Here is a 12,774-nt window from a genome sequence, read left to right as displayed (position 1 = left end):
GCTGCGTCTTAGGTGGTCCATTCGGAAAGTCCTATTTTGGGCAACTTTTTCGAGCATTTCGGCCGGAATAGCCCGAATTTCTTCGGAAATGTTGTCTTCCAAAGCTGGAATAGTTGCTGGCTTATTTCTGTAGACTTTAGACTTGACGTAGCCCCACAAAAAATAGTCTAAAGGCGTCAAATCGCATGATCTTGGTGGCCAACTTACCGGTCCATTTCTTGAGATGAATTGTTCTCCGAAGTTTTCCCTCAAAATGGCCATAGAATCGCGAGCTGTGTGGCATGTAGCGCCATCTTGTTGAAACCACATGTCAACCAAGTTCAGTTCTTCCATTTTTGGCAACAAAAAGTTTGTTAGCATCGAACGATAGCGATCGCCATTCACCGTAACGTTGCGTCCAACAGCATCTTTGAAAAAATACGGTCCAATGATTCCACCAGCGTACAAACCACACCAAACAGTGCATTTTTCGGGATGCATGGGCAGTTCTTGAACGGCTTCTGGTTGCTCTTCACTCCAAATGCGGCAATTTTGCTTATTTACGTAGCCATTCAACCAGAAATGAGCCTCATCGCTGAACAAAATTTGTCGATAAAAAAGCGGATTTTCTGCCAACTTTTCTAGGGCCCATTCACTGAAAATTCGACGTTGTGGCAGATCGTAAGTCTATTCATGATGAAATGTCAAAGCATACTGAGCATCTTTCTCTTTGACACCATGTCTGAAATCCCACGTGATCTGTCAAATACTAATGCATGAAAATCCTAACCTCAAAAGAATCACCCTTTACTAAGTTCGAAAAAAGAATTCGAAAAACGAATATCTTCATATATCTCCGTAAATAGGGTCTCAAACCCAGGGATGTTACCTTATTTATGCGAAATAACATGCCTGCCTATTTTTTCGTGCGAAAATTCCAGGGTTGTATAAATAGGTGTCTGAAAATGCCCAAAGAAAGATTTCGCATTTATTCCGCGCTAACGTTTTTTATATGGAGTATAACAGCTTTTCGTGCGAAAACGTGATCTTAGTACTAGGCTTAAAGACTGATACTAATACCATGTTCCTGCACATCGAACGAAAACACCTTTGGGTTTTTCTATTTTCAAAAGTTCATTCCGTTTGCATGATTGACTTGTATTGTAATATAGCAACCAAAATCAGTTTTCTTTCGTTTTTTATAACAAAGAAAACTTTCGTTGGATATGTTGTTTTAAAGGATGAATACTTACTCAATTGGTTCTTTATATCATTTACTCCAGTTATGGTAGGTTTTGCAGAGAATAGTATCATTATTCGAACTTTCCGGTTCTAATTATAGTTTCCACTAGCGAAACAAAAACTTAGTGGTAGCCTGTACGCAGTACGTCGTTGCAAAACTAAGCGTAAGTTCAAGAGCGTACGCAACGCTCTTAACGCTCATTTAAATCAATCTCTCATGACAGATGAAGTGACGTGACATAAGAGAGACGAAGACGTTGCTGAGAGAGACCGCAGAACCGAAATAAGTGAAAATTCACAGTGTCCGGCGAGTTTTGGCGGTCTTTGTGATCAGAAGCGTTTTTTGGACTCGTAATTGGAGGCGGTTATTCTAATTGAATTTAAAGGCGATACCACAACAAACAAATACCAAATCACCCGTATTAAGATCTATTGATACGTTCGTTTTCTTATTTACGTTATTGTGTTACTAAAAATTCTTACGAATCATAATGGATACGCGGGGGGATCCTGGTGATCCTCCACCTATTATAGCTGATGGAGGAGGGACGAACAGGATTCCTGCTAGAGGCAGGAACAAGAGGGGCAATAGCCTGGAAAGGATCGGTAGAGCAAAGGGTAGGAAGATTGACGACGGAATCGGAACTGAAAATCGAATGGAGACTGGGCATATGACCTTGGCAACGGATAATGGTAATGGAACTGGCGACGTCAATAAGTACGTATACGATAACGAGGACGAGGGACCATTCATGGTATATGTGGATGTGGTACATGAGGGCGAAGGCCGAAAACCACTGAGCCTAGTAGCACTGGCACGCCATGTGAACCAAATGGGTTTGCGCGATGTGGAGACAATCACGAAGATCGGCTATGGCAGGGGCAAGGTTGTCTTTAAGAACGCAGCTGCGGCAAACAATTTCGCAGACGACGAACGCATTATCTCTGCGGGTTATCAGCCCAAGATTTTTGCCCATTTCGTATCGAAAATGGGATTAATATATCCTGTCGACTTGGATATACCTATGGATGAGATCGAGAAAAATTTCACTTCGGATAAGACCATCCTGAAAATGTTCCGCGTCATGCGTAAAGAGAAAGATGAATTGATACCAACTAAACGCGTCAAGGTTTTATTCAAGGGCCGCGAGCTACCTCGCTACGTGAGAGTCTACGGCGTGGCTGATCTCCGTGTTCATGAGCATATCTCTTTCTCCCAGTGTTATAACTGCTACCGCTTCAATCATTTTGCGAAGCATTGCAAACAAACAATTCCTGTTTGTCCGTCATGCTTCACAAAGCATGAAAAGAATACCCCATGCACACCGGGCGAGGTGATATGTACAAATTGCAAAATGAATCATCACCCGACGAGCAGGGACTGTCCAGCAAGGAGAAAAGCTTTCAATATTAAGCGCACCATGACTATTGAGAATTTGTCTTTAAGCGAGACCAAGATGAAATATCCAACTATCTTTTCTAACAAGTTCTATTTATTAAGTGGAGAAGTGGATGGAGAGTTTCCATCCCTTCCTGCAACGAATTTTACACCCCCGAACAACAAGAGTAATGCAAATGCGGTTAACGTAACCCATTCGGCAAACTTTCTACACTCTCAACTTCCATTTGCAAAAGTGGCCAGAGTAACCAAAATTGACCATAACAGACTACGCGGGGAAGAAAATGCAAAGAAACTTCATGCTCAGCACATCCAAGCCCTGGAAGAGGACGAGGTTTACGAATCTCCAAATGGTACTGCATTGGCCCTTTCCGAGAAGAACAAAACCAATGAATTTGAGAGAACCCTAAGTGATCTATCTAAGAAAATTACAAACTTTCTGATTAGTGCTCCAAATCTTGATTTGTCACAGAAAGAGGCAATTGAGGAGATGCGTCAAGAGATCAACAGAAGTCTCATTAGAATGGACATAGAACTGCTGGCTCATGCATCTTGCTTGCCGGAGACCAACTAGAACGAACTATTAGAATTATCAATGAAAATATTACAATTTAACATACAAAGTTTAAATAATGATAACAACAAAGATCTCCTGGAGCTTTACTTGGAAAACAATAACATTGACGTGGCATTACTATGCGAGACTTGGCTCCGCAATAACTTTTCCTCTAACATATGTAATTACAATTTTGCTTTTAAAAATCGTCAAGATGGTTACGGCGGCGTGGGAATCTACGTGAAAAGAAACATTTCTTTCTCATTGATTGACCTTGAAGGTGAAACTGATGCAATCGGCATAAAGACTTTAAATTTGAAGAAGAACATTAACTTTATTGTTATTTATATTCCCCCGAACTCATCCAGCCAAGACTTCAGAGCAATTGTTAACCGGATATTTCTTAAGGCAGAAATGTTAACTGAACCGACCATAATTGCTGGAGATTTCAACGCGAAATCCACAATGTGGGGCAACTTATCATCTGATGCTCGCGGTAAGTTTCTATGTGACAAGACTACAAGTGAAAACTTTACATGCTTAAATGACGGAAGCCCTACTTTTCGTATGGACGATGGCTATACATCTACGTTGGATCTCACCTTTATCAAAAACTTTATGGATCTGCCCTATTGGGGCGTCAGAAACACTAGGTTAACCAACAGCAACCATCTACCAATAATAATTGAACTTAGAGGTGCTATGGAGTTCCATGGGGGAATATCCAGAATCCGCCGGGCAGCAGTGATCGAGGAAATTTCGAGGCTGCAGGTCGGCGGTTGTCTGGAGGACTTTAATCGCGACGTTCAAGCGATAGTTAAACGGAACACAATCCATATCAAATCGGATAACAAGTATATCCCCAAGCCGTGGTGGTGCGAAGAGACGGCACGACTTTTTAGATTAAGATTGGCAGCCAGAGCTAAATACTATCTGACCAGGTCACTTGATAACCTTACCTTATTTCAAGAAGCTGAGGACCGCCTTAAATCTTTTATCAAGAAGAGGAAGAATGAGAACTTCTCGGGTCTCATTGATGAAATGTCAAAATCCCCCTCGAGTCAGGCTTTTTGGAAACTGACAAGAAATGTCAAGAAATATAAACAGAGGAAAAACATAAACAACTCTTGGTCTGTCGAACAAAAACAACAGTATTTAGAGTTTGTAGCCAGCGCACCATCACCTCTCCCACCACAACCAGTATCAATGCCCAGTACCACCGCTACCACATTTGAACTGAATTATGACGAATTTACGGAATTTATTAACTCCAGAAACCCCCACTCGGCGGTGGGCCAAGATAAGATTTCCTACGAATACATAAAGAAACTTCCCTCGGTCGAGAAGAGGAATTTCTTCAGAATGATTTCGAGCGTCTGGAGGTCTGGCAACATACCCGACATATGGAGAGATATACGAATTTCACCTATCCCAAAAAGAGGCAAAGATCCGGCCATAATCAATAATTACAGACCGATTGCATTACTTTGTGTCCCACTGAAGTGCATCGAAGCCTTACTTAGGAATAATATTCAGAAACATATGGACACAAATAATATGTTGCCGAGTAGGTGCTATGCTTTCAGGCGTGGACGTTCTACTTCCATGTGCATAAACGACCTCATAAACCAAATATATCATCTGAAGTCAAGAAATCATCAAGTCCTCGGTTTTTGCGTCGATGTGGAAAAGGCATATGATTGTGTTAATATTTCGAAACTTACGGAAAAGCTCATTAGTTTTGGCATTGATACCACAATAATTGCCTGGATATCAGATTTCCTAAGTAATAGAAATTTATGTTTCGGAGACCACAAAAAGGCGGTGAATGGTGGCCTTGCACAAGGCAGTGGTCTAAGCCCACTTCTTTTTAATATCTACACGGCATCCCTACATGAACTGAATTCCGACAATTGTACCGTCTACCAGTTTGCGGATGACTTTTTCATCATATCACATCATCCTAATTTCAATACTGCTAGAACCATATTACAAGAGAAAGTAGAGGACTTTTTCTCCAAGTGCAGAGACATTGACTTATATTTCAACCCGTCCAAGACCAACACCATTCACTTTAGTAGGAAACCGCGGGATCTTAACATAAGCTGCAATGGTGAGGCACTGAACCAAGTCAGTAGTATCAAATATCTGGGATTGATCGTTGCTGCGAACAACTCTTCAAGAGAACACATTGACTATACCCTGACTGAAGTTAATAACAAGTGCAAATTTATCACGATTCTTGGAGGTTGCAATTTTGGTATTGATCCACGTAAGTCATTATTATTGTACAAGGCATTCGCAAGATCCAAAATTGAATATGCTGCGGCCGCGTTGGCAAATGCGGGGAAAACTTCCTTGAATAGATTGAGATGCTGTACAAATGGATATCTACGTAAATGTCTTGGGTTGATTCGATCTACACCCGCACCAATTCTCCACCATCTGTCCGCTGAGATGCCACCGAAATACAGATTTGAATTTGCAGCCGCGAAAGAGCTCATCAAATGTTTCGCCTTTGAATTACCCATTACAAAAACACTCTTGGAGATTTCACAACCGACTAAGACTAGTATAAGTGAAACATTTTTTAAGTACAGATCTGTGCTTATGAACACAGGCCCGGTTGATACTATACAGCAGACACCAAATAACATCCACATCATCGTCGATTTTTTCAAAGGCACAGTGAAGAATAAGACCGAAGCGGGTCCGGACATAATAAATCAACTCTATAAGGAAAAATTAGAGGTAATTAAATCCAACAATTTCGAAATTTTCTTCACCGATGGCTCAGTAAGGGATAATTTTACGGGTTCTGCCTTCGTTCGGGTATCTTGTGGAATGGTATGTGCCTTTTTTGATGACAAAAGATTATCTTCGATGTCGGCTGAATTAGTTGCGATCATCAAGACAATAGAATTTGCCATTGAAAACAAATTACTTAAAATCGCCATATTATCTGATAGTCTGAGTGGACTACAGTCGGTTGAGAATGGAATTAAGAACAATTACCTTATACAGAAATTACTTAAATTGGCAAGTACCTTTGAAGGTGAAATTGAATTACATTATATACCCGGCCATGCGAACATATATTTCAACGAAGTCGCCGATCAAGCGGCCAAAAGAGCAAATTTGATTGGAACTAAACAGGAAATTTTATGGACTATTGCAGATGCCAAAAAACATATCGAACAAAAACTATGGGAAGAATGGTCAAAGGAATATAAAGATAGGTCTAATGAATCTCGATCACACTATTTCAAGATTTTCCCCGACCTTACGAAAAAGCCATGGTTCCTATCCATTACAATGCCACCAATCAAGTGCAGACAAATGAACCGAATCCTCAGTGGACACTGTTTTTGTAAAGACACATTGTCGCAGATGAAGGTTACAGATACACCATCATGTGATTTTTGCGGCTACGACGAAACCGCAGATCATATTTTATTTCATTGCCCAGAATACTCACTAACAGGATCAACATTCCTACAAATGAACAACATTGGATCTGTCATCGAATTCATAGATAAACATGGGAGAGACCAACTGCAAATACTCAATACATTTCTATCTGAGATAGGAGTCCGTTTGTAATCCCCTAGGGAACCTGCTCGCTATGGCGCTATAGTCCTAGGACTGGCCAAGTCAGCTTGCGGCCGTATTTTCATTGTATACGTCCGAGGCAACAACTCTAAACCATAAAAAAAAAAAAAAAAAAAAAAAGTGAAAATTCATAAATTAAATGCATAATTTTCGGTTGTTAATGCTAGAATTATTTCTAATAAATCTGTACAATGATAAAATAGTTTGGTCGTAGTAAAGCACATGAATCTGCATACTACAAGAAAGCATATAACTCGATAAACAACTGGAAAATATCAAAGTGGACCCATCAAAAGGAAATAGAGGAATTAAGGCAGCTCAGCTTCTTCGCTAATATAACACACGTCTGGAGAGGAACACAATAACAATCTATAAACGCACTAGTATTGGAATTTTGAAAAGAACAAAATAAACAAAAAGTATTGTGTTTTTCATATACGAATTCCATTGTAGTATACAAAACAACAGAGGTAACGATTGGCCCCAATTGATATTGCTGATATAGTACCCCTATAAGTGAACAATACTTCCACACTTCCCCATAAAGTAAACAAATTTGGAATATACAAAAACTAATTATAATTCAAATGAATCTGTAAAAGATACATATCTGTATTGAACCTGAATATTGAGATTCGAAGGTTTTCGAAATTTCTAAACAAACATTTCGGAGGAATTAGTACTAATTGGCACATATTGAAAGTAAGTATGTACATGTGCTTTGAGTGATTCTGATGAAAGTAATCGGACGTTGTGATTTTCTTTCAGCTATGGAAAGTGAATCTGTTACAGAAAGTCTACTTCAAAAACGCGCTGCCGCATCATCCATGATCAATGGGACAGCCACAGATGGATCTGCAAATGGCAAAGTTCACAGAAACACAAATATATCATCTTCAGCCAATGTTTCTACCACCGGAACTTTTATGAAACTTAAAACGTATCTACTAGCTTTAAGACCATGGTCATTATCGGCTAGTTTAGTACCAACATTGTTGGGATCAGCTTTGGCCTTCCGTTCACAGTGGGCAGCAGATTTCTCTTTCATCACACTGTTTCTTACCATTTTCACTGTAGTTACGGTTCATTGTGCCGGTAATGTGGTTAATACATATTTTGATTTTATCAAAGGAATTGATAAACAAAAAGCCGATGATCGTACATTAGTCGATCATATTTTAACAAAAGATGAGGTAAGTACATTTTCTGTATCTATTTACATATATACACAATTGTGTATATACACTCGAACGCAATATTTTTGAGGTAGATTGAATATTTTAGGCATTATAGACTTTTAAATTTTTTTCATTTCATTCTAAGAATGGATATCTACTCTATTTTTAGTAGGTACGGCTTTAGAACCCCGGGACGAGAAATAATCCTAATAGGGTTCAAAAGTCCGTTATCTAAACTAGCATTAATGCACCTTCAAACAATTATAGTAAAAAATTAAAATCAACTGTGTTTATGATCCCACATTGAATGTAATAACAATATTCAGTCCAGATTCTAGTTTTTACCGCCAACGAAAAATGAAATATTTATAAAGCCCTAAGCGGAGTTAAATTGCCGGTCTTCTTTTTGATTACTGAGAATCCGAAATTATAATCTAATTTGCATGAATTTTGAGTTTGATATTCTTCTATACATACGGAGCCACCGTGGTGCAATGGTTAGCATTCGATTTCTGCTTCGACCGAACACCAAAAAGTTTTTCGGTGGATTATCCCACCACAGTAATGCTGGTGACATTTCTGAGGGTTTCAAAGCTTCTCTAAGTGGTTTCACTGCAATGTGGAACGTCGTTCGGACTCGGCTATATAAAGGAGGTCCCTTGTCATTGAACTTAAGATGGAATCGGGCAGTACTCAGTGATAAGAGAGAAGTTCACCAATGTGGTATCACAATGGACTGAATAGTCTAAGTGAGCCTGATACATCGGGCTGCCACCTAACCTATACATACGGATATTTTGCTCCGCCTTTCGGCGTTTACATACACCGTTATCCCACATTTAAACGAATCGTTAAAAATTACAAATAGTTGTTTCGTTAAATCATAAATGATGAATTCATGAAAATTGTTAAGACTTAAAAAAACTTTTTATTATTAATAATAATAATAAGCTAATTGTCTCGTTTAAGAGTTGATTTTCACGTACAGCCACAATAGTATAGTGTGAACCTAACTTAGCTTAGGTTTTGTTTTCTCTCAAAGTATTTTGCTAGCAAAAATTATATATATTTTGTTCTCTCCTCTTTTCAGGTTGTCTCACTTGGTGCTATACTTTATATGGCTGGTTGTGTTGGTTTCATCTGTTTGGCCATATTAAGTCCAGCCAAAATGGAACATTTAGCTTTGATATACTTTGGGGGGCTCTCATCAAGTTTCCTATATACAGGTGGTGTTGGTTTCAAGTATATCGCTTTAGGTGATTTGGTTATACTTGTATTATTTGGCCCAATATCAGTACTATTCGCCTTCATGTCACAAACGGGTCATGTTGATTGGACTACGATTTATTTTGCCATACCATTAGCGTTAAATACTGAAGCTATACTGCACAGTAATAATACACGAGATGTGGAAAACGATCGCAAAGCTGGCATTATAACATTAGCTATTCTAATCGGACGTACAGCTTCCCATGTCCTTTATGCATTACTTTTATTCACACCCTATAGCGTTTTTGTGGTTTACGCTATGAAGTATTCCGTGTGGTTCTTATTGCCTTTGGTCACAGTACCACAAGCTTTTCGCATTGAAAAGCAATTTCGCAATGAACATACTATGTCCAAAGTGCCCAGACAAACGGCCAAATTGAATTTCTTTTTTGGCATTCTTTATGTGGTGGCTTGCTGTTGTGCCTCCCAATTGCCCAGCTTTGCATATACAAAACATTAGGAAAAGATTGAATAAATCTGCGTAAATATACTTAAATGAATTGGATATGATGAAACAAACAAAATGTCAAATTCCTTATATGCTTTCTTTTGTACTGTTTTTTAAAGTAAATATAATAACGATATCAAATTTTTTGTAAATCTCCTAAAACATACAAAAATTGTTACAAACACACACACATACACTAGTTGAAGCAACGTAAGAGAATCTAATGGATAATAATATAAAATCATTTACATTACAAATAAACATTACATTAGTGAAGAAATTAGGGAATTTTGTTTTTTCTCAAAACAAATCATCAATAAGAATTAAAAAGCCTACAGACTACAAAAAAGTTTTAAAACAATAAAATACATATTGTATTGGATATATGATGTATGTTTGTATGTAGGTAGAACATATATATTTATAAGTTTTCCATTTCATATATTTTTATTCTAATTTTATTCATTTCTTTATGTTCCATTTTATTTACATATATTATTTTATTCACTATTTAATGAAAGAAACAAAAAAAAACGAAGTATAAATGTTGTTACACAATATGAAGAGATCGAAGATAAAATTTAAAAAAAGCTGACCAACAATATTTGTAGTGTGCAATAAAGAAAGAAAACAATTTTTTTGGAAAATTTCCTGAGTTTCTTTAACGGTATTTATTTGATGATCCTAGTGGTGAGTATAAAACGCTTCAAACTTTTGTAATGGTACCATGAATTCTTGGTGGTAAAAAATAAAATCATATAGCCCTGGATGCAGATAAATGTGCATCTTCCGGATAAACGGCTTGGTCACTCGGTTGCCACATTTGGTAGAATTCTACCAAAAATGCTAGATTGTTTACTGTTTGGTAGAATTGTATGTGTTTTGGTTGATTTTGCAAAATATTCCTCTTCAACGAACTTTACTTCACAAATTTTCTATAGAAATACAATTTTGAAAAATTTTTCTAAAGAAATAAAATTTTGACAAATTTTTCTATGGGAATAACATTTCTATAGAAATAAAATTTTTACAAAATTTTCTATAGAAATAGCATTTTAACAAAATTATCCGTAGAAATTAAATTTTGAAAAAAATTTCTACAGAGATAAAATTTTGACAAAATTTTCTAAAGAAATAAAATTTTTACAAAATTTCTATGGGAATAAAATTTCTATAGAAATAAAATTTTTACAAAATTTTCTATAGAAATAGCATTTTAACAAAATTATCTGTAGAAATAAAATTTTGAAAAAATTTTCTATAGAGATAAAATTTTGACAAAATTTTCTAAAAAAATAAAATTCCGACAAAATTTTCTATAGAAATAAAATTTTTCGTTTGGTTGTTTTTGGTAAAATTTTCTCCAAATGTTGGTATATTATTTTTGGCAACCGTGCTTGGTTATCCAGTACGAAAAGAAAACAAGGATGTATTGTAGACGGAATCATATTACATTGTGTGTTTTATATGTTTCGTTGTAAAAAATGTATGTGTTTTAGACTTAATCTTAACACAATGTTTTTAAGAGCTAACAAATAATAAACTAGCATAAAATGTTTGAGACTTACATGTTAATATGTTGGAAGATATTATGTTTGATTTTCTTTAATATAATGAGTTTTTTATGTGGTTTCATCCATTTTATGTTTTGCGCTTAGGTACTTCAGCTTGTCTCCAGATCAAGGAACTCTTCAAGAAGGATGGGATGTGTCCGGTGTTATCTGATGGTGAGTCGAGTAGGTTTGTCAGGGCAAGTGAAAAGGTGACGAGTATCATGTGGCCCTTGGTTACATCACTTCTTAATGTGTGATCCGAATTCAGTGTTGTTTTGGGTGTGAATTAAAAAAAATTGTGATGTTTTGCAAAATACATAATTTTTTATGATTTTTAATGCATTCTGACACTTGTCTGAGACTTTGGGCCTCAAATATTTTCGAAAACTCGCAATTCTCTAGAATGGGTTTATCACTTTTTTTTCGACAAAATTTAAATAATTTGTACCAGTTTATTAATTCTTACGCTATTTTTAACCTATTCGAAAAAAAGGTAAAAATTTCCCATTAAAAATATGAAAAAGCCAGTTTTGGATTTAAAGAATTTTCTTTGTAGTTAAATTAGAGAACATCTTTGGAAGGACATTTTTGGAAGTGTTTTTAAAGTTGTGCCTAGAACAACTTCCATTTTTTTTGCTGGGATATTAATAATATATGCAGTTTATTTTATTTGCAATTAATATATTGCATTTCAATTGCTATTTTTTTTTCTTAAATTTTATTTTATTCTACAATACAAATTAATTAATATCAATGACTTTAAATTACTTCTAAAAACCCACACAATTACGTACCACTCTCATTGTTTACTGTATCAGCAAACCACTTGAGTATTCTCATCATTGTTTTAGCTGAATACCAACAAAAGGGATATTCATCGTAGCAACGTTCTGTTTGACCACGAAATGCTAGACCCCGACTAAAAGCACGTCCAATTTTGGCTGGAGCTATACTAATATTTTCTTCCAAGAAATCGCATATCATTACGGACTCTTGAGAGTTGGTTTCGGCTCCAGACATTAATTGACACACCAACGATTGTAGACATTCCAAAGGATCACGCGAAAGGATGCGTTTCCAATCAATGACATTTTCAGTGGAATTTATTTTCATTGCATATTGTTGTTGTTGAGACAATCTGGGTATCCGTCTCAGATTGTTAAGATCACGTCTACCACGAGTTAAGTAATTATTAAGACCGATACTGGCACTGGTGAGTAGTCGCGAAACACGAGGAGGTAAAGGCTGGCGAATTTTATCCCAATCTTGTGCTAGCAAATGTAGCATATACATGGCTCCAAGGCCCATAACCATTAAAATCATAAGTCTTAAATGTTAAAAAAAAATATATATATATATTTGCAAAAATTTCTTGGGATTAATTAAAAACACTGAATTACCTAAACCCCATTCCTGTGTGTTGAATTATAAAGATTTCCGAGTAATTTAACTGGAGCCTTGAACGTTTGAATTTAAAATGAAGCTTACCTCCTGTTGAAACATATCAACAAGCTCTAAATGCGGGCATATTATCCACC

General features: G+C 36.6%; 2 protein-coding genes across 3 annotated transcripts; one reads left to right on the top strand and one right to left on the bottom strand.

Annotated features, from left to right (window-relative positions):
• Positions 1-6,900: 6,900 nt before the first annotated feature.
• Positions 6,901-10,330, top strand: heix (UbiA prenyltransferase domain-containing heix). 2 transcript variants are annotated; one of them, XM_075296560.1, is made up of 3 exons: positions 6,901-7,494; positions 7,557-7,981; positions 9,057-10,330. In XM_075296560.1, the coding sequence occupies exons 2-3, from the start codon at positions 7,559-7,561 to the stop codon at positions 9,693-9,695; spliced, it is 1,062 nt and encodes a 353-aa protein (XP_075152675.1). In that variant the 5' UTR covers positions 6,901-7,494; positions 7,557-7,558; the 3' UTR covers positions 9,696-10,330. The 2 variants fall into 2 exon arrangements, with proteins under 2 accessions (XP_075152675.1, XP_075152674.1); XM_075296559.1 differs by having other exon boundaries at positions 6,902-7,490.
• A 1,412-nt stretch (positions 10,331-11,742) lies between these two features.
• LOC142224203 (uncharacterized) lies at positions 11,743-12,774 on the bottom strand. Its single transcript, XM_075293984.1, has 2 exons — positions 12,637-12,774; positions 11,743-12,563 (listed from the first exon to the last, which is right to left on the bottom strand). Exons 1-2 carry the CDS (start codon positions 12,645-12,647, stop codon positions 12,023-12,025), a joined length of 552 nt encoding a protein of 183 aa, XP_075150099.1. The 5' UTR covers positions 12,648-12,774; the 3' UTR covers positions 11,743-12,022.

This window comes from Haematobia irritans, chromosome 2, assembly GCF_050003625.1.
Source record: "Haematobia irritans isolate KBUSLIRL chromosome 2, ASM5000362v1, whole genome shotgun sequence".
Classification (NCBI taxonomy): domain Eukaryota; kingdom Metazoa; phylum Arthropoda; class Insecta; order Diptera; family Muscidae; genus Haematobia; species Haematobia irritans.
This window is presented reverse-complemented; position numbering and strand designations above follow the sequence as displayed.

What these genes read in the sequence shown, in the direction of transcription:
- heix (XM_075296560.1), top strand. Translation starts at nt 7,559, where the DNA reads ATGGAAAGTGAATCTGTTACAGAAAGTCTACTTCAAAAACGCGCTGCC. An exon ending in ATATTTTAACAAAAGATGAG is followed by an intron (nt 7,982 to 9,056) that starts GTAAGTACATTT and finishes TCCTCTTTTCAG; the next exon opens with GTTGTCTCACTTGGTGCTAT.